The sequence below is a fragment of the Hibiscus syriacus genome, unplaced genomic scaffold, assembly GCF_006381635.1.
Source record: "Hibiscus syriacus cultivar Baekdansim isolate YM2019G1 unplaced genomic scaffold, ASM638163v2 tig00110793_pilon, whole genome shotgun sequence".
NCBI lineage: Eukaryota > Viridiplantae > Streptophyta > Magnoliopsida > Malvales > Malvaceae > Hibiscus > Hibiscus syriacus.
In genome coordinates, this window is record NW_024062864.1 from 643551 (window position 1) to 665674 (window position 22124).

At 36.3% G+C, this 22124-nt stretch overlaps 2 protein-coding genes and 2 pseudogenes across 3 annotated transcripts; 3 read left to right on the forward strand and 1 right to left on the reverse strand.

Annotated features, from left to right (window-relative positions):
* Positions 1-555: 555 nt before the first annotated feature.
* LOC120141100 lies at positions 556-18875 on the forward strand (annotated as a pseudogene).
* Positions 7904-8725, forward strand: LOC120141098 (annotated as a pseudogene).
* On the forward strand, positions 10773-11625 carry LOC120141099 (RING-H2 finger protein ATL67-like). The gene is made up of 2 exons (XM_039156036.1): positions 10773-11468; positions 11583-11625. The coding sequence occupies exon 1, from the start codon at positions 10885-10887 to the stop codon at positions 11434-11436; it is 552 nt and encodes a 183-aa protein (XP_039011967.1). The 5' UTR covers positions 10773-10884; the 3' UTR covers positions 11437-11468; positions 11583-11625.
* Positions 14960-20300, reverse strand: LOC120141095. Of its 2 annotated transcripts, none has more exons than XM_039156033.1 (14): positions 19811-20294; positions 19612-19698; positions 19364-19470; positions 19235-19285; positions 18679-18850; positions 18199-18516; positions 17907-18110; positions 17347-17823; positions 17025-17234; positions 16668-16856; positions 16249-16412; positions 15978-16130; positions 15818-15896; positions 14960-15610 (listed from the first exon to the last, which is right to left on the reverse strand). In XM_039156033.1, the coding sequence occupies exons 1-14, from the start codon at positions 20234-20236 to the stop codon at positions 15164-15166; spliced, it is 3084 nt and encodes a 1027-aa protein (XP_039011964.1). In that variant the 5' UTR covers positions 20237-20294; the 3' UTR covers positions 14960-15163. The 2 variants fall into 2 exon arrangements, with proteins under 2 accessions (XP_039011964.1, XP_039011965.1); XM_039156034.1 differs by having other exon boundaries at positions 15488-15626; positions 19811-20300.
* Between the last annotated feature and the right edge of the window lie 1824 nt (positions 20301-22124).

Genomic DNA, 22124 nt, shown 5'->3' on the forward strand with positions numbered 1-22124 from the left:
AATATTTTATCATAATCCTTTACTCTATCGATGTAGAAGATTTACGATTTTGTTAGTTAAAATGATCAACGGATTTTGAGGGTTATAATGATTCTCCTAAATAATATTAAAGGCTAAATTAGAATGATTTTCTTAAATAATTTTAAAGGTTAAATTGATGTAAAAGTATTATAAGAACTAAAATAATAAATTAAATTTATTACAAATTACAAAAATAGCCATTAAGCGAAAAGAGTATTATACATTCTCTCAAAAACTTATCAACTATGGAAAATACCACTTCCTTTGAAAGTTACCTCTCACAAAACGTGGGACATGTGTAAAGAAAGAAAGGAAAAGGATAGAACCATAAAGTAATATCAATCCTCTCGTACGTGTTTCCAGTAAACTGATCCAGCAATCCAGTCCCAAATACACGTGGCACAAACCCATAAGCCTCCCTCCCCCTATATAAAAAAAAAAACCGCAAAACCACCACCACCTGGGAACTCAGACTACATCGTCAGAACATCAAACTATCCAAAATCTACAACACCTACAGTTAGTTGGTACGGAATGTCGTAGTTGGTGGACAAAGCTGATAACTTCGCGGCGGAGAAGGTGGCCAATATAAAGAAGCCAGAAGCCGATGTTACCGACGCTGATCTGAAACACGTGAGCCGTGAGAACATCAAGTATCTGGCTAAAGTCTCTGTGAACAACCCCTATAGCCATTCTATCCCCATTTGTGAGTAGGGTGTTTAAAATTCGATTTTAACCGAATTAATCGATCGAATTGAATTAATTCGGTTAATTCGATTGATCACCGAATTAATTCGGTTGAAGAACGATTAAGATTTTTTTGGATATTCGGGTTAACGATTAATTCGATTCGAAATCGGTTAATTAACTGAATTAATCGAAATAAAATTTTAAATATATTATATATAACATATAAGCTCAGTCCAAACCATTTAAACCTTAATTAATAATTTAAGATCTAATAACTTTTAAACGTAAATCAATATTAATTAATTAAAAAATTATATAAAATTTTTATTTTATAATTATATATTATTTAAATTAATTGTAAACTATTTTTCTGAATTAAAAATTATTAAATATATTATATATAACATATGAGCTCAGCCCAAATCATTTAAAACCCAATTAATAATTTAAGATCCAATAACTTTTAAACCTAAATCAATATTAATTAATTAAAAAAATTATATAAAATTTATATTTTATAATTATATATTATTTAAAATTAATTATAAACTGATTTTTTGAATTATAAAATATTTAATTTTTATATAAATTAGAAAATTTTAAAAAAAATTGATTAATTCGAAAATTAACCGAATTAACCGAAATTTATTCGGTTCGGTTAATATTTTCGAAAAAAAAATTCTGTTTGATTAACGGTTAAAGAAAAAAAAATCGATTAATGATAGTTCGATCGATTTGACCGTCAAATTAACCGAATGAACAATCTATTTGTGAGATCTCTTACACTTTCAACAGTGCTGGAAGGTTTGTTCTTTAATTATCTTTCCTCCTTTTTTTTGGGAAACAAATCATCCAATTGATTTTGATCATTTGTGCGTTGGCGATGAATAATCGGGTAAATAAGACGGAAAGAACACAAGAATTTTAACGAGGTTCAGCAATATGCTTACGTCCTCGGTGCTTTAGGAGGCACTTGAATTTTTATTCAATATCTCATAGGTTTTGATTACATCTCCTTTTATAATAAATAAACCTTGTTACATATTTACAAAAATAATCTTGTATCGTACCGCAGAAACCCCAAACCCACATAATCGTAACTCACACTACAATACTTTCTTTGTAAAGACATATGACGTTCGCTACGCTCCGCTCACTCTGTTTAAATTCAAAGTAGCCAACAATTCAAAGTAGTCGGCGGCTAATTAATTAGTCAAAATTGGTGGAGTTGATTTTGTTGAATTTGAGTAAGAAAAAATTAGAAATTTAGTATATGTACTTTAAGGTATTTACAAGATTAGTCATTAAACTTTAACTATAAATATTATAACTCATTTAGCTTCAATATCATCCCAAATCATTTCTTTCTCTCACTACTAAAGAGGTTAGAGAGTTTTCTTGTGAGTTTTGAGTGTTTTGTAAACATATGTAAATTTTCTCTTTACTAAAAGATCTGCAGCAGTCTGGAGACGTAAGCATAATTGGCCGAACTCCGTTATCAATTTCAGGTATTATTTTTTCGTTTTTATTTTACATTCTTACTAATATGATTATAAGAAAATTACTCGTTTTATTTCCTAACACACTCCGCTCCATCATCTGTCCTCTTTACCAATATATTTATGAATCATACCTAACACTTGGAAAGAGAGAGATAGCATCGGGGACAATACCGGACCAAGGGTCGTTGAAAGGCAACGACACGACAATGCTGGACGTGGGTATAACATATTGGTAAGCTTGGCAAAGGATATTGGTGGAGATTGGGATAGACTATGAATTGGGGGTGGGTCTTACCATTGATCTCCGTATCATTGGGAACTTTACTATCCCTATTTCTAAGAAAGGAGAGATCAAGCTTCCTACTCTCAGTGACATCTTTTAAATTAAATTAGTCATTATGTCTCTCTCTCTCTTACATACTCATATAGTTTGCTGAAAAACTTGTTTGCTTTTCCCTTTAGTTGTGCTGTACTGTGAAGGACGTATGCAAGTACTGTGTTGTTTCTTTTAATATGATATCCTTTGTTCATGATTATTGCAGAAATTTTATCGTACATCAGTTAACCCTTAACAAACTTTATACTTGTATTAAAAGGGTTAATTATTGTCATTTTTTTATAAAAATTCTCATCTAGAAGCTTGATTAGGAAGATGGTACCCTAAGTCGCCATGGGGTTCGGCAAATGGCCAACTCTAAATTGATATTCTCTTCATCAAAGGGCAGCTTCTCTGAAGTCAGTTCTAATAACATTCGATAATTGCAAAAATTATTGTTGACGAAAACGGGTAAAGAAAACGAAAGAACACGAGAATTTTACGAGGTTCGGCAATGTGCTTACGTCCTCGGTGCCTAGGCGGCGCTAGAAGTTTTATTCAATAATTGGTATCAGATGTCAGGAGCAAAATTCGAAGTCGCGAAATTCGATGGTCAGGGTAACTTCGGATTATGGCAAACGAGGGTGAAGGATCTATTGGCGCAGCAAGGGATCTTGAAGGCTTTGCGACCTACAAAGCCGGCGTCGATGGATGAGGAAGATTGGGAAGAATTGCAGCAGCGAGCGGCAGGAACCATACGATTATGCTTGGCGGACGAGGTCATGTATCACGTCATGCATCTATCGTCTCCAGACGAAATTTGGAGGAAGTTGGAAAGTCAGTTTATGTCCAAATCCTTAACGACAAAACTGTATCTGAAGCAGCGGTTGTATGGGTTGAAGATGCAGGACGATCACGATTTGGCGCAACACGTGAATGTCTTCAATCAAATCGTTTCTGATCTGGCTCGGCTTGATGTGAAAATTGAGGATGAAGACAGAGCGATGATTCTGTTGTGTTCGTTGCCTTCCTCTTACGAACACATGGTGACTACTCTTACATATGGGAAAGAGACTATCAACGTTGAGGAGATTACTGCAGCCTTGTTGGCTCACAACCAGCGGAAGCAGAATGCAGGGGAAAGCTCTCAAGCCGATAGCTTATATGTCAAGGGTAATCAAGATCGTGGACGGAAGCCAGAGAAGGTAGGGTCCGGGAAGCGGAATTCCAGATCCAAATCCAGGGATAAGAAGACGATTCACTGTTACAAGTGCAAGGAGGCGGGACATATGAAGCGAGACTGTCCAAAGTTGAAAAAGCAGACTGATGAGAAGCGTGATGGCTCATCCAAGTCTGTGAACGTGGTCGAGGATGATACTTCTGATTGCAGTGAGGGTGATATGCTTTCTATTTCAACGACACAATTGACGGATGCTTGGATTCTTGATTCTGGATGTTCTTATCACATCACGCCAAATAGGGAATGGTTTTTGACATACAGGCCGGTTAATTCTGGTTCGGTTTATTTGGGTGATGATCGATGTTGCAATATTGTTGGTATTGGTGATGTCAGAATTAAGATGCACGATGGCTCCGTTCGGACGTTGAGTGGTGTTCGACATATCCCAAACTTGAAGAAGAATTTGATTTCCTTGGGCACTTTGCACAAGAATGGTTTTATCCCTAAGGCTGACGAGGATAGGGAAACCATTCGGATTGTTAAAGGAGCATTGACTGTGATGAAAGGCAAGATGACTGCAGGGAATATCTACAGATTGTTAGGGAGTACCGTTGCAGGTGGAGTTCACTCTGTTGAGTCCTGTGATGATACGACAAAATTGTGGCATATGCGCCTTGCTCATCTTAGTGAACGTGGTATGGCAGAATTACATAAGAGAAACTTGTTGCATGGTGTCAAAAGCTGTAAGCTCGATTTTTGCAAGTATTGTGTTCTTGGTAAACAGACTAAAGTCCGTTTCAAGACTGCGAAGCACACAACTCAAGGGATTCTTGATTATGTGCATTCTGATGTATGGGGGCCTTCCACGACATCGTCTTTGGGTGGATCTAGGTACTATGTTACTTTTATTGATGATTTTTCACGGAAAAGTTTGGGTGTATTTTTTGAAACAGAAATATGAAGTTTTTGAGAAGTTCAAGCTGTGGAAAGCTGAGGTAGAAAACCAAACAGGACGAAAAATCAAGTGTTTGCGGTCTGACAATGGTACGGAGTACACAGAATCACAGTTCCTACAATTCTGTAAGGAGCATGGGATTCAGAGGCATTTTACAGTGCGCAAGACACCACAACAGAATGGTGTTGCGGAACGAATGAACAGCTCGTTGAATGAAAGAGCCAGATGTTTGCGGTTGAATGCGGGGCTTCCCAAACACTTCTGGGCTGAGGCTGTTAACATGGCGTGTTACCTTATCAACAGATCGCCAAGGGCATCGCTGGCTGGGAAAGTTGCAGAAGAGGTATGGACTGGTCATGATGTTAGTTTTGATAACTTACGGATTTTTGGTTGTCCTGCTTATGTGCATGTACCTGCTGATGAGAGATCCAAACTTGATGCAAAATCGAAGGAGTGCATTTTTCTGGGTTACAAGAAAGGTGTCAAAGGATTCAAGTTCTGGGATCCAGTTGCGAAGAAAGTTGTGATTAGTAGAGATGTCGTTTTTGATGAACAGTCTATGTTGCAGCAGAAGCAAGACACGACAGTGGTAGATTTCGAGCAGTTTCCAGTTGAGAAACCAGAAACTTCTCAACCGACTTCTGGTGGTTCCACTACGGATGATTTGCAGGATTATAGTCTCGCCAGAGACAGGGTGAGACGGACGAATATAAGCCTCCGAACAGATTGGGTTTTGAAGACTTGGTATCTTTTGCACTTACTGTTAGCAGTGATGATCCAGTTACTTTTCATGATGCCGTTACTAGTCAGGAAAACGACAAGTGGATGGCAGCCATGGTTGAGGAGATGGAGTCTTTGAATCACAATCGCACATGGGAGTTAGTTCCCCTTCCTGAGGGTAAGAAGCCGATTGGTTGCAAATGGGTGTATAAGAAGAAACCAGCAGTAACAGAAAAAGAGGGGGAGAAGTTCAAGGCTCGTTTGGTAGCGAAGGGTTTTCACAGCAGAAAGGAGTTGATTATGATGAAATCTTTTCTCCTGTGGTCAGGCACACTTCAATCCGAGCAGTACTTGCATTGGTGGCTAGTTGGGATTTGCATTTAGAGCAGATGGATGTTAAAACTGCTTTTTTGCATGGTGATTTAGAGGAGCAGATCTACATGCGGCAACCTGAAGGTTTCACTCAACCTGGAAACGAGCATTTAGTTTGCAGATTGAAGAAATCTTTGTACGGGTTAAAACAGTCTCCGAGACAGTGGTATAAACGGTTTGACTCCTATATGATCAAGATTGGCTACAACCGATGTGAGTATGATTGTTGTGTCTATGTTAAGAGCCTTGATGATGGTTCTTTTATTTTTCTATTACTGTATGTTGATGATATGTTGATTGCTGCGAAGAACATGGATGATGTTATCGGTTTGAAAACTTTATTGAGTCAGGAATTTGATATGAAAGATTTAGGTGCTGCAAAGAAAATTCTTGGAATGGAAATTTGCAGGGACAGAGACTCAAGGAAACTGCGGCTATCTCAACGGGGTTATGTTGAGAAAATGCTAGAAAGGTTTGCGATGAGCAGCGCGAAACCAGTTAGCACTCCATTGGCGAATCACTTTAAGCTCTCATCAGAACAGTGCCCTAAGACAGATAAGGAAGCTGAAAATATGGCAAAGGTTCCGTATTCTAATGCTGTTGGCTGCTTGATGTATGCGATGGTATGTACTCGTCCTGATTTAGCTCATGCTGTTAGTCAAGTTTGTAAGTACATGTCTAAACCTGGTAAGCAACATTGGGATGCAGTCAAGTGGATCTTTCGGTACTTAAAGGGTACTGTGGGACATGGAATTGTTTTTGGGAGTCAGCGGGATAATCCTTTGGTTGTAGGATATGTGGATTCAGATTATGCAGGTGACTTGAATAATAGAAGATCTACGATAGGGTATGTGTTTACTCTTGGTGGAGGGCCTATTTGCTGGAAGTCTACTGTTCAATCTGTCGTGGCACTATCTACAACTGAAGCTGAATACATGGCAGCGGCTGAAGCTGCAAAAGAAGCTTTATGGCTTACTGGTTTAGTGAAGGAGTTGGGTGTTCAACAAGGTGGAGTTCAGTTGCTTTGTGATAATCAAAGTGCTATTCACTTGGCTAAGAATCAGGTGTATCGTGCTAGAACTAAACATATTGATGTAAGGTTCCACAAGATCAGAGAGTTGGTTGCATCTGGAGAGGTTTTGTTTCAGAAGGTACATACTGATGAGAATGCCGCTGATATGTTCACCAAGCCAGTTACGACAGACAAGTTCAAGCATTGCTTGGACTTGTTGAATGTTTCGAGTTGTTAAAGAAGCAAGGTAACCCAACCCACATTGAAGTTTCCAAGGGGCAGGATATTCGCCAAGGTGGAGATTTGTTAGGTATGGCTCATAAATATACCAGTAAAGAGGACAGGAGATGGAGCGGAGTGAGCGAAGCGAACATCAATTATAATACCCTAAAATTTTCAATTTAATTTTCTCTATTATTCAAAATTTGTTAGTTTAATTCATTTTTATGCTAAACGTCGAAATATATATCACAAAAAAGAAAATTAATTCACACACAAAAATACGAAGAAAATTTGGTAAGTGGTTTGATCACTTGGAATGAAGTATGATGATGAGGTTGATCAATTTGTCAATGCTATGGAATATTGTCAGTTGAATTCCGAACTTGTTTCAAGTGCTAGTATCACTAACATTTTGTCATTGCTGAAAAAAGCAAATGATTTATTAAAACCATTTAAGATCGCTGCACAAAATAAAATAAAATAATATGTACTATTTGAACCTTGAACTGTACTGATTTTATGAATTTGATATTTGAATTTTTTTTTAATCTCATTTTACTATCAAACTACCAGTCTCCCATTTAATCCAAAATTACCGACATCCAATAAGAAAGCATCATGTGCCAAGCTCTCATCAAACTTTTTATATATATATAAATTAGAACATAAATTGTGGTTCAGTTTGGATACCTAAAAGAGATGAAGAAAAAGATTTAGTACCAAAATATGAAAACAAATAAAATTCAGGGGTCAAGAAAGAAAACTATAGGTCAACATGCACCAGCTCGAAATCTTAGGTAATAAATAAACATGTTTAACAGTTGGAATCGTTTGAAGCAAACAGAAGTCCTGCCACTTAATTTCCACTCACATTACTAAAATATTATAAAACCCACAAATTGCCTTAGCCGATCACCCCATCATTTTCCTTTGCCAAGCTGTAGCCATGGTGGGAAGAGACCAAGTAAGGCCTCTAGCACCCGCCGCCGACGCTCAAAGCAGCAACGACTGCGAAGCCGCTTCGCAACTCAAAAAATTCAAACGCAAGCAATTCGTCAAATGCTGCTCTAATCATCATCCTAGCCGTGGTCATCATAGTATTGATCTTCACGGTGTTTCGAGTCAAGGATCCGATCATCAAACTGAATGGCGTTTCAATAACAAATCTGGAGCTAATCAATGGTACAAGCACAGTTCCTATTCCCAGACCAGGGTCCAACATATCCTTAATAGCCGATGTCTCGGTCAAAAATCCCAACATAGCATCGTTCAAATATAGGAGCACCACCACGACTCTTTACTACCATGGCACCGTTGTCGGGGATGCCCGAGGCCCCGGGGGAAGTGCAAAGGCCGTCGGACGATGCAGATGCAGATGCAGATGAATATCACTGTCGATATCATCACGGATCGGTTGTTGGCCAGTCCAAATCTGGTTGCGGATGTCGGTAAGAGGACGTTGACCATGAGTAGCTACTCGAGAATTGGAGGAAGGATCAATATGTTGAGCATTATAAAGAGGCATGTCACGGTGAAGATGAATTGCACCTTTACAGTTAACGTCACCAGCCAAGCAATTCAAGAACAGAAGTGCAAGCGAAAGGTTGATCTCTAGGTTTAAGCTATTTTTACCTCCTGCATTGCTGTGTACTATACATACATACGTATATATACATATGATATGCATAGATAATAATGATGGATACGTTGAGTTATAGTATGATTATAATTTCTTTGCTATTGGGTTTTTTTGTTTAACTTGGATATACTGCAATAAATTCTTTTTGCTTTTTTGATAAAAATTTGATGGATTTGGCATGAAAGCACATTTTTAGCAAAAATCAGGGTTATTATAATGTTTAGATGTGTAAGCACCTTCGAAGTGGGCGAGGGAGTAAGTCGTCTCTCTTGAAAATTTTAAATTTGTATATAGTTAAAATATTTTCTTTGTATTTTTAATTGATATTTTGTTTTTGCCCATAAAATTTATAGGTTTATTTTCTCCTAAAATTTTAAAAATTCGCCTCCTAGTATGATGTCCTACATCCGTCTTAGCAAAGAAGTTGCTTAGTACAAAGAATTTATTTTCTGGCCGAATAGTTGGAAAATTAGAAACATTATTTCATTGACCATACATCATAACACAGGGAATTTCCATGATCAAGTGAAGTTTGATTGAATGAGAACGATAGATATAATTAGTGGTCTGGGAAAGGTTTATTTGGGAGAGCAAGAAAAGTGGGAGCATGTTCCTTGCTTTAGCGCTTAAAAAGAGAAAGCGTCACACTGTCATCTTGATGCTGTCCGGCTCCGTAAACATTTTCATCTCTTCGTTCAGTGGTACCCGGGTTTGAAGGATTAAAGAGTTGTTTGTTTACTTCAGAATGATTAAGTGTTGAATGATTCAGAGGCTCTGAATGGTTTGACTCTGAATGTGACATGTTGTTTGATAACTGGCTCTGAATGATTCAGAATGTATTTTTGTGTTAAATCATTTAGCACTGTTTTGTTGAATCAGTCAGCATTGAATTATTCAGAGGTGCGAAACAAACGCGCTGAATACTGAACGATTCAACATTCAGCGATGAATGATTTCATTAAGAGGCAAACAAACAGCCCCTAAGTCGAGGAAATGGTATTAGTTTTTGACGGCTAAAAATTGTTAAGTATCGTTCCATTATTATAATGTAATACGAGGGTTATAATTTTTTCAAAAATAAATATATTAAAAAATTAAAATTACAAAAAAAAATTCTCTAAAATTTTAATATATATATATTAAAATCTCTAATCATAAAATCCATTGTGTCAGTCACCTTCGTGGTCGTCGAATATTTATCCATTCGTCATGAACCACTATTGTTGATCGTCTCGTTCTAAACTTTTAAATTTCTAAACTCTCAATACTTAAATTCTCAATCCTCTCTCTTCAACCATCCCTTCTCCCTCCTTTGAATATTTGTTGCCGGCAAACCTTTTGTCACATCTCTCAATCACATTTTTTTCTTCATCAGTAGTCGATTATATTTCCGCACTCGTCGCAAAACTAGCATCATCACATTTCGTCCTCTCTCTTTTGTTATACCATTCAAGGAAATGACATCAATAATTATTGATTTTAACATCAACTAATATGATTCGAAAATTATGTCTGAGAATTAGAATTTAAAGAATTTTGGGATGTTTTGTGAACAATTAAATTTAAAATAGTAATTTTAAAATATTAAACATTTATTTTGACGTAGGATGTTATTCTCAAGATAAAATTTCATTTTCTTTTATATTTTTAGGTATGAATTTTTTTAATAACTATTGTCTTCATTTTTCTATTTATACTTAGCGACATTATAATTCTAATTGATTGTATTATTTTTAATAAAGGAATCTAATTCTAAAAAAAATTATTTTCGACTAAGAAAATCTAAAAGTGATATGAAGTGGGGGTGTGAAAATGCTGAAGAAGGTATTGGGTTCCCACTAAAATGAAAAAGAATAGCATAGAAACAAAGAAAGTAGGCCATTATATAGTATGAAGCGAGGGAAGCTTTCTCCTTTGTTGTAATGTTTTAGTAACTGTAATATCAACAAAGACAAAAGCTGAGCATCTTTTCGGCACCACAAGCAGTTGCTGCTCAAATTTCTGGGCTTTTGGTCTCTGAGTACATACTGTATCAAGAGCAAGCATAATCCCATTAGATTTTTTAAATAACAAGTTGAATTGAATTAGAGGAGAAATATAACATGAAATCAAAACTCCCGGTGTTTGAGGAGGCGAGGATGAATGTGAAATCACAGCCACAATAAATGCTGAGTATTGAATGCAGCACCTACCCATTTTCTTTTCCTTCTCTCTTTCCCTTTTCTTCACCAAATGGATCCTTCCCTTGACCCCAAATGTCCACTCCTTCCCCTTCTTCAAACTATCTCACCAACTTAGGCCTCGGCTATTCCATTGTCATCGCCGTCGGTTTCCTCGTCCTCCTCTCCACCGTTCTCCTCGCTTCCTACATCTGCTTCCGCTCTTCGTCTCGCGCTTTCTCTCCGAATCCCACCGCCATCGCCACCGCCGCCTCCAACTCTTACGGAATCATACTCCCGAGAATCGTTTTCGTCGGCGAAAACGAAGACAGCGAGAACATCGTCGTTGGACTCGACCAGGCCGTTATAAATTCTTACCCAAAGTTCCAGTTCAGTAAAGAGTCGGCTTCTGCCAACTTGAACACTACGTGTTCAATTTGCTTGTGCGAGTATAAGGATTCGGAGATGCTAAGAATGATGCCCGAGTGTAAACATTGTTTCCATGTCTTTTGCATCGATTATTGGTTGAAACTAAACGGATCTTGTCCCGTTTGCCGGAACTCGCCGCTTCCGACACCACTTTCCACGCCGTTGTCGGAAGTCGTGCCTTTATCTCAGTTCGCTGCCGATCGGTGGAGGTCCGGGTGACTTTTGGGTGTTCTTTTCTTCATTTTAGTTAGGTAAGGAACAGACAAATTGGGATATTCGCGTATTTTGGGTTTTCAATTTAGTTCAGGGATTTATTTCATAAATTATATGTACCTAACTTAAATTTCGAAATGAATAATTTGCAGCAATTCGCCTTCTTTGAAACGGGAGGAAGAAGAAGAAGAAGAAGGATACGACCATGTGAATGAGTGGCTGTGTGTCGTTTTCATTGCACAGATGGATTGTGAGTGGAGAGATATTTGCACATGCAATGGGCCATTGCATTATATAAGTGGAGTCGGCCCACCAAAACATCCACTATGTACCAGATATTCTTTCTTGGACTAGGGGGTGTATATCTTCTAATTAATTATAAAAATATTCCCCGTCCTCGAATTCTAGGAATTCAAATTGTTAAATGTGTGTTTTTTTTAAATAAATCAATAATTTTATTCAAAATATGAAATATCTTTAATTATAATTTAGTATCATAATTGCAAATTAAACACAACAATTTCTTATAATCATTGAAACAAAGTTAACTTAAAATTACATAAGGACCATACAAGAAAAGATTAAAATCTAACCAAGAAAACTCGAACAAAGATAAAAACAAATTTGATCGCATCGATAAATGAATCACAAAAGAGGATTAAGCTATTGAAAGACCATCGATAAACACAAATTAGACTTGAGCGACGTGAAAAGCTATCCACGAACGCATAATGGGTATCCAAATTCAATAAGAGGATACAAAGCATAGAGTATTAACAATATAACAGATAAACGACATCTTAATCAGTCGTGGCGATGTCTAATCAACCTTTAAAAATGATAAACGAAAACAACTATCAAAATACCGAAAAACATGCCAAAAGATAAAAAAAAATATCATAAAGGCATAGGAAAACGTACCATACAAGCAGATTTATTGAAAATAAAATGATAATAAAGAATATCAACGGTCGACAACCAACAATAAAATTGATGTCATCGTCAATTAAAAAAATTAAAAGACAAAGAGATGAACGACTTACGAGAGAAAACTAGAAAATAAAACTAAAAAATAAATCTAAGAGAATGAATGCAATTTTTTAAAATACAATTCATTGTTTATATTTTTTTTACCTAAAATGTTGTGCTAAGTAATGTCATTTCTTATTTTCTAATAATAAACGGGTTCGTACTACTTTAGACATTCTTTAAAATTAATTACTATGGACAAACTTCTAAATTAATATAATGCTGAATCGTATGTCAAATGCAAAAGTTAAGCGTTTTATTCGTCATTTTCGAAGGGTTAACGAAGATGGATATTATATGAGAATGTTTACGAGTATTATAAGAATAGTTCCGATATGGTTAAGGGTACATCTCGGTCATATATTACATTTCTAATTTATTGGTCGTCAACAAGACAACTAACAAATGAAATAATTTAACGAAAATAGTTACTTCCTATTGGATAAGCTAACAAACTATTGAAATAGACTCATTATAACATCATCTGTCAATAAACATTAATCGTCTTTCACCTCCTTGTCATATGATGCTGATAACATATGATATATAGTTGGACTTCCTTGCAAAGAAGAAGAGACTATGAGAGAAAATGAACCCTCTTTATTTTCACATAATCTCTCTTTGTTCTCCTATGATAAAGATCAAGCTTTTAATTTTTATTGTCATAACGTGATCTTTCATCTGTACTTTTTGAGTTGATCTGATGATCAATTCATCATCGTCTTAACTCCTTCAGACCATCTTAAACCAATGTCTCTTTTATTGACCATCAACATTGGTGCTATGAACATGAACATATTCGGATTTTATCTTACTTATAAATATTGTTAATCAAATTTGAATCATAAAAAATTATATCAAATCACAGAAATTGTTTAATAAATATATATATATATTAAGCGAAGCAAATGTGAAACTCTTGGTGTGTGTTTGGTTGGGGGAATGTGAGATTTTCATGGGAATGGAATCTACATTCTCCCGTTTGGTTGGCCGGAAATGTCATTCCCGGTAATCTTACATTATCAATAGTGGATTTTTTGGAGTATATTACCGGGAATGTCATTATCTCCATTTCCTTAGGTATTGTTGGATTACCGGCGTTTTAGACTAAAATGCCCTTAAAAAATTCTTTTAAAAATATATTTATTCTGTCATTGAATAATAAAAATTCTACGAAGGTTAAATTATAAATTTATCCTTAAACTATTTTATATTTACAAAAAAATATATATATAATTAAAATTTTATACGAAGTTCAGGGATTAAAATAAAATTTTACATTTTCATTAAACCTTTTTATATTTTCAATTTTGTAAAAAAATTATATAAATTTTATGAATTTAAATTTTTTAAAGAAAATATATAAATATTTTTCAACTTGTTAAAGAAACAAATATATAATAAGGACAATTTGGTCAAATATACATTCCAATAATCTTTTATTCCTTTAATCAAACACGGTAATTTTATATTCCTGCTAAACCAACCAAACACAAAATACAACATTTCTAGTAATCTTATTCCCTAGTAATCTTTTATTCTCACTGATAATCTTACATTCCGTGAACCAAACGCACCTTTGATCTTTTTAATAACATGATGAAACTCTTGACATATTCATTGAAAACAACTGTTGTTACATAATACTCGAAATAAAGGAATTATTAGACACGATTAAAAGATTTTATTTTTTGAAGGCAACGTGCTTCTTTACTTTGTTTTCGCATGACACGTTTATCAAAACCAGCTAATAAATCATTAAAATACTAGTAAAATCATATATATTTTGATTAAAATTTGTTAATAATAGTATTTGGACTTGGTTCCCTCTCTTTCTTTCGTGTCTCCCCAATTGGCCGGAACGGTTCATGTTCGTCCTCGCGAATATTTCTCCATTCAACATCGATTCAATTGAGGACCTCCGAGTTCTGTTTGAACCATTTCTCGGCAAATGTATGTCAGACCTCCGAGTGGCAACAACTGGTTCGAGAAGCAAACGAGCGGGACACAATATTGCGTGCCCTTCCTGGATGGATGGTTTCTTTGGTGGTTTGCAGTTCCAGTTGGAGCACCATTTGTTCCCCAGGTTGCCTCGATGCCAATTGAGGAAGGTTTCTCCGGTGGTGAAGGATCTTAGCAAGAAGCGTAATTTATCTTACCAGAGTTTGTCCTTTTGGGATGCGAATGTGTCAAGACTTTAAGAACTGCTGCACTGCAGGCGAGGGACCTAAGCAACCCTGCTCCGAAGAATTTGCTGTGGGAAGCTGTGAATACTCATGGTTGAGGGCTTGAGGTGGATGAGTTTCTTGCCCAGAGGCATATTTTTCTCGGACTGAAACTCGAATTATATTCTGTTTGTGGTGTTTTTGGGTGACAAATGCCTGCTTTAAAGACAACCACCCCGATTTGGTTTGTACTCTGCTTTTAATTTATAAAAACATTAATAAATAATAATACCAATCCAGATTTTCTACCTTGATTTTCATTTGAACATGTTCTTCAATCTCCACCAGATAAAAATAGTACACATTTTGGGACATTCATGAACATACAATGACCAGAAGGATGCTGTTAGCTTACAAACAAGTGAAAAGAAAAGTACAAACATGTACACAAATAGTGCATCCTTTCTAGAAAAAATAAAAATAAAAAAGAATTAGCAAACTTAGATTCTACTAACATGGATGCAAACACACACATGAAATTAATATGATGTTACTAATGTTGAATTTGTATTTTCCATTTCTTCATCTGGGAGGGGTTTCACATACTTGCCTAATGCCTTTTGACGGTGTTTATGCCTCATCCTCTCTTGTTTATCCTTGCTTTTTTGCTTCCTTTTCTCTTTCTGTTGGTTGCGGAGGTTTTTCTCTCGATCGAGTACACCTTGCCACACAACCTCACCTGTTGATGGCCATAACCATCGTTTTCTAGGTTGGTCGGAATCTGCTTCCTCAGCCAAATCCTCATCCATGGCCTTTAAAGTGTTCAAGGCAAACCATTTCACCCACATTTTACCCCTCCGATGCTTGAACGTGTGATATTCTTCCATCACACCAGTCTCGGGATTCACGTACACCATCCGCCGTGCGCTGTGGTATGCCCAAACGTTTACAAGTAGCTCAAGCATCCGTGAGTAGCAGTGCTTGTCCTGTAGAACAAAATCACTACTTTGAAAGCCATTCATAATCATACGGGAAAATTAAATTACAGACCCTTAACAGTAAAGGGCCCGGAGTTATCACAGATGGTCTGACAAACAGATACTTCAACAGCGATTCGAGATTAATTTAATAATAGTAATACAATTTAATGTCTTGTCTGGAAGGGAATATCAATGCAAATAAGCAAAAATTACCTTTGAGAAACTCAGATAACAGTGACCACTTTGATGGTGCTCATCATACATTTGTGCATCTAATGCATCCACAAACATCCTGCAAACAAGACAAGTTAAAACTTCGACATAGTTTAAACGGGTCATGCAGATAAACCATGAATTGTGCAATAAATATCACCTTGAAAACATAACAAACTCGAGAAAGGACTTAGTCGGCAAAGCCCAACTCTGCGTTACAGACCATGTGCCTCCATCTTGAGGCATGGGTGGCAAAGAATTTAAATTGGTACTTATGCCATACATCCTTTTAAAAGTCTCAGAGAATGCGAACCTGCAATGGAAAGGTAAATGAAGCAAGCAAAAACGTTAATACAGTAAATACATTAACGTATTTTGTGCAATTCCATGCTGTTTCTTGGAAAATAATTGATAAACTTTAAAGCTCTTACTTGCAATTTCCAGCATTTATAGCATCACAAAATGACCAAAAGTCCTGCTGCAAGCTGTTTCTTGGATCCATGTCCATCCGAACCCAAAAGTATAGAGCATCGCCGTATTTGCGCTTTTCGATGGCGCCTAACAATGATGTCTCAGCAACTTCAGACAGGGATGCCTGTTTCCCACCCCACAATTAGATGTGAAAATGTGTTTAATAAAAGAATAAAATATATTGCATTTGAGGTATTTTGTTTAGCCAAATGGCATAATCCTCAAAACTTAATCCACAAGAAGAAACAAAAAGATGTGTTTAATATGCAGAGGTAAAGCGGCTTTCTAAGGGAAATGAATAAACAAGAAAAAGCAAGGCCAGGAGTGTTTGTGTTTACGTGTGTGTGTGTCTGTGTGCAGGGGGAATGTGTTCCCATACCTTCCTAGCCGTTGCTCTCCATGACTGAAATCCTATCCAGGCATTCCGGTGTAGACGGTCAATCCGGCTAGCAATTGCAAAGAACGCCCCATATTCACCAAGAGTGTCTCGGTAGTAGGGATTTTTAAGAAGCTCCAGACGAGATGGTCCATCAACATCATCCATCTTGGGTCTTCGACATTTGGAGGACTGCAACTCCCATCAGACATATATAAATCAGACTACAGGATGAAAGTTTTTATATAAGGAGAATTAGGTGTCCTATTGCTTAGATATAAGTTTTTATTTCATTATAAGTAAATCAATAAGTGGAATAAAACAAGAACATAAACCCAATATGATGCTTCAATAACCCACCAATCCAATTCCACGATAAAGAGAATTTCGGTGGAGGAAAGGCCATGTTCCTTCACCATAGTAAGGTTCATAGATACACAATGGTTGACCAGTCCTTTCAAGCTCCCTTTCATCCCTTTCATGCAGGTCATTCCTCACACGATCAGCCCTCTTGGCATTTCGATATACGTCCTCCCAGGTGCCACGAGGATGATCATTTCTATCTTTCAACTACAACATATTAGAAAGAGCATGAAACTTCATAAAGTAACAGCTTAAACAAATGCTCCCCAAACTATTGAACTGAATTTGTAACAACTATTTTCCCAGAACAACTTCTTACCTCTTGTTCCTCTCGTCTCCTTTTCATATTGATACTATGCATCTTTTTCTCTTCCTCCCAAATCTCATATGAAAATGAATCATTCATAGCAATTAACGATCCTAATTTCTTTCTTTGAGAATGTTTCCGCTGCTCCTCTAACTCATTTAAAAATTTGGAACTCCTGTCTTCGAGTGTAGAATTCCGAAGATCCAGAAATAGGTCCCATTGCCATTCTTCTTTCAACTTTGAAGGAAGTTCTATGACAGCCTTAGGAGGTGCAACTTCTGATGGAAGCTTCAGAATATTTTCCAGCAGCAAGGCGTATCCTTCAACAGTTTCCCTAACCATCATGTTTTTAACAGTTCTTCTCCCAATTGAAGCAACATTCAGTGCCAATGGTGACAATTTTCCTTTCGATATCATTTGCAATATGATCTGTGTCAGAACACTAATATTCTCCTTAGGGAAAAGATATCCGTTCACCCTGTTATCGACCTAATTGTTATTGCCAGCACAAAGTCAGTAATATGCCAAATGAACCGGAGTATGGATGAACATGAAAGAGCATAGAAGCTTACATATTTCCTGATATTGGAGAGATCTGGTGCTACAATTGGTTTTCCATAGGACATGGCTTTTATCAAAATTTCTGGAAATGATGGCTCTTCAAGGAATGAGCCATATATCACAAGGTCGGTCACGCTAAGAACACTGTCAACCTCTCCATCAACAGCAACATGCTTCACCACCCCACGGGGATATCTCAAGTTAAGAGCAATTTTCTAGGGAAAAAAGAAATAAATGTAAAATGGATTAAGAGAAGCTCAAAAACTACATCACAACATAAGTATAAAGTGATTATGACCATACCTCAACAGCCATGCTGTAGTTGCTTGTTGAATCACCACTTAAGACGATGATTTTGGGGAGGGAACTAGAATTATTATCAGATGAAAAGTCGGCAAAAAGCGGTAATAAAGCCTGCAAAATAAGTGCATGTTCCAACCACAAGCCTCTGTACATAAATTGACTTCCAACAATTGCTATAAGTAATTCATCAGGTCCATAACCCATACTCGTATGCTGATGATCTATGTACAAATACATTGCACTCTCTCCTTTCCATACATCAGCAGGAGAACTAGGAATAACATAATAATTTCCAGTATCAAATGTAGAATAGATCATCTGCAGAAGGAAGAGGAAAAAGACCAATCACCAGAAGTGAATCTAATATTAAAGTCCACTTTAGAGGCAGGAGCATTAGGGAAGTAATGTCCTTTTTCCGGCATTAGTAAGTACTATACTGACAAAGCATTGAGGACCAGATGATTATCCAATAACAATTACCGGAAGAGCATAGTTTGGGAAGACAACAACAGTAGCACGATTGAAAGTCTTTTTCCAATCATTCACAAGCTCAATCTGCCCCGTCAATGTGTATTGTCTCGAACGAACAGCAAGAGCTCTTTCATGGATGGTCCATATAAGTGGGAGAGATTTAAAAGGTTCCTGCATGATACTATAACAAGTAAACTCATTCACATTAATTGAATCAGAAAAGTAACATTTCCAGTCAAATCTTTAAATTGTCACAGTAAAAGGATCAAATAAAGCACATTTATGTCTTCAGCAGATGCTGAAGTATTCTTAAACTTTTGAAAGCAATATGTAAAAGGTGTTGCCAAATGATTTTTTTTAAGTGTTTTATCTTAACAGCAGCGAAAATTCAAACTTGTGCTTAGAAACAATTGCAGTTTGTTTGCAGCTGCAACAGAAAAGGTCTCCTTCACCGGGAAAACTACTAAGTCTACAAGGAAGACTGGAAGAGAATGAAACAGCGAAAGGGGAAAACATGAGAAATATTTGGTACTAGAAGTTTTTCTTGCAGAGGAAATAGAATTACCTAGAAACAACACTCTTGGCCTCAAGAGAGCTAACAAGTATGCCATCATAGCTGCAGATGGATACACCATATATCATAATTAGATACCAAAAGATTAGTTAACCGAGATTACGAACAAAACCAACTTACTTGAGCCAATCGACACCAATCTCATCTGAATTGACTTTAAGAATGGTGACTGGAACTCCAATATTTTGCCATATATTGTGCACAGGACCATCTTCAAGAGAGTATACCTTCCAAGGAAAAAAAATAAAACACATCAAGATTGTGTTAAGCACTAAGTAACAACTGAAAGCTATGCAGTATCCTCTAGCTTTAACATCCAGAATTATACTACTAAACTAAAAATGAAAACAGAACTCAATGTTATTTACCTGAATTTCATAACCAATCTCTCTTAACGCATTTGCAATGGTCACCATTAACAATTGTTGTGGGTCAACCAGTAGATCAGCAAAAATCTTCAGGTAAAATATTTGGAAAAAAAACCCCATCATAGATAGCAGAATGGAGAAAAAGATCCAATAACAAAAGCTGACCTAAAAGAAAACTGAAAGAATTGTTTTCACTAACCAATGCCAGCTGAGGCTTTCTATAATGGAACCGGTGTTGGCTACGGTTGAGAGCAGATGAAGATTCCAAACTGACTTGTTTATTTTCTCTCTGAAATTTCAGCAAAAGATTACATGGTTCCAAAATGACATCCTCGCCAAAATCCAACCCACCCATGTCTTTCAAGTATCTTAATTCTCCAAAAACCAAATCTTTAGCATCCAAGAAGGAATCTTGGGATTTGTCCATCACTGAACCAGGTAAAAACATCTGGAAGAACACCACAAAGAAGAGGAAAACGACAACCGTGCAAATCCATTGGATGTAATCTAGCTTCTTGAAGAGCAAAAAACGAGACAATCTCGATCTCGTTCGGCTCAAAAAAGGGTTCCTTTCGTTCCTAAAACCATCTCCCTTCAAGGAAACCAGACTTTCTAAGGAACCCATTTACATTCTCATCCAAAACAACAGCTCAGTAAAAGAGAGAGTAAAAAGGAGAGACACACACGAGAAGGCCAACAAGTAAAGCAAAAGACGAGAGTTGAAAAGTGGAGGTGCTACTTATGACCAAAAAGTGAAAAAAGTAGTCACTATTATCATCTGTGAGCAAAATATAACTAGAATGGCCATTTTTACATGGATTTGGAATTGTGGAAGATAAACATAGGCAAATGGAAAGGGATTTTTGTTTTTCTAAAATTGGAGAATAGGAAAGGAGTTGAAGGGTGAATATGAAACAAACACACTGTTACAAGTGGGAATCTCTTGTTAGAAGCTGTAACTTCGGTCGGGAATCCAATATTCTCTTCATTTTTTATTAACCCTGTCCTTAAATAATCCAGATTATCCGTTCGTTTTTTACAATCTTTTATTTGGGATTTTTTTTGGCTACCGACAAATAAAGGATTAAAAAAATAAATCACTCATTAATTACTAATTTAGCGGGTGGAATGTTCAATCGCATGTGAACTCATCAGTTTGATTATAAATATTAAATAAAAATAATAACAACCAAAAAAGAAAAATTATTTTGAATTTAATAAAAAAATATGTAGGTGATAAGTTACATAGAAGATTGAATTATATGAATGATAATTAAATTACGAAAAAATTTAATCTGATAATTAAATTATTAATTAAATTATTTAATTATTTGAATGATATTAATTAAAATATTAATTATTAACATTTAATAAAAAATTAATATAATTATACATTTATTTTAGAATAAAATTTAACGATATATTTATTATGATTTAAAAATTAATAATAATATATAGCGCCTTCTTTTTTTTATTACCCAGGAGAGAAAAAAATTATATTAGAAGTTGTTCATCATTCACTTTAGGAGTAAGGTTTTGTCTCATTCAGGTTTTGGAATTATAAACTCAAATAATGCAGATAGGTTATGGAAGAATATGGCAAATTCCATCAGAGAGGTGGGCAAAAACATCATTGGGTTGTCGACAGGGAAGTTCAAGGAACATAAAGAATCGTGGTGGTAGAATGACGAAGTCCAAACTAAGGTGAAGACAAAACAAACATGCTTCAAGGAGTTGCTACAATGCAATGACGACAAAGAAAGATCGAGAGCTAAACAAAGATAGAAGGAGGCAAAGCGAGAAGCCAAGAAAACAGTGGCTAAAGCAAAGGATAAGGCATACGAGGAAATGTACAAGAGATTAGACACCAAGGAAGGACAAAACAACATCTTCAGGCTTGCAAAATCCAGGGAGAATAGGAAAAAGGATATAGGTAGCATTAGGTTTATTAAGGACAATAATGGTGTTCTTTTAGTGAAAGATCATGATATTAAGAGGGCTTGGGTTAGTTACTTATTTGACTTATTTAATAACGGTGCCTCTCCCAGTAGAGATAGTAACGTTGATGGGTCAGCCGACCATCATACTACGGCCAATGACTGCCCTACAAGTAGGATTGGGATTGAGGAAGTCAAAATGGCCCTTAGAAAGATGGGGAGGGACAAAGCTGTCGGTCCAGATCAAATTCCTATCACTGTGTGGTTGACCCTAGGAGAAGAGGGAGTTAAATGGTTGACCAACATCTTTAATATTATTTAAGAGACTTCCAAGATGCCAGAGGAGTGGAGAGAGTCGACGGTGATACCAATCTATAAGAATAAAGGAGATCCCCAACGTTGTGGTAACTACACAGGTAGTAAACTACTCAGTCATACAAAGAAGCTATGAGAAAGGGTGATAGAGGCTAGGTTAAGACAGGTTACTAGGGTTTCGAAAAACCAATTTGGCTTTATGCCAGGCAAGTCTACTACGGAGGCGATTCATCTACTTCGACGACTTATGGAGAAATATAG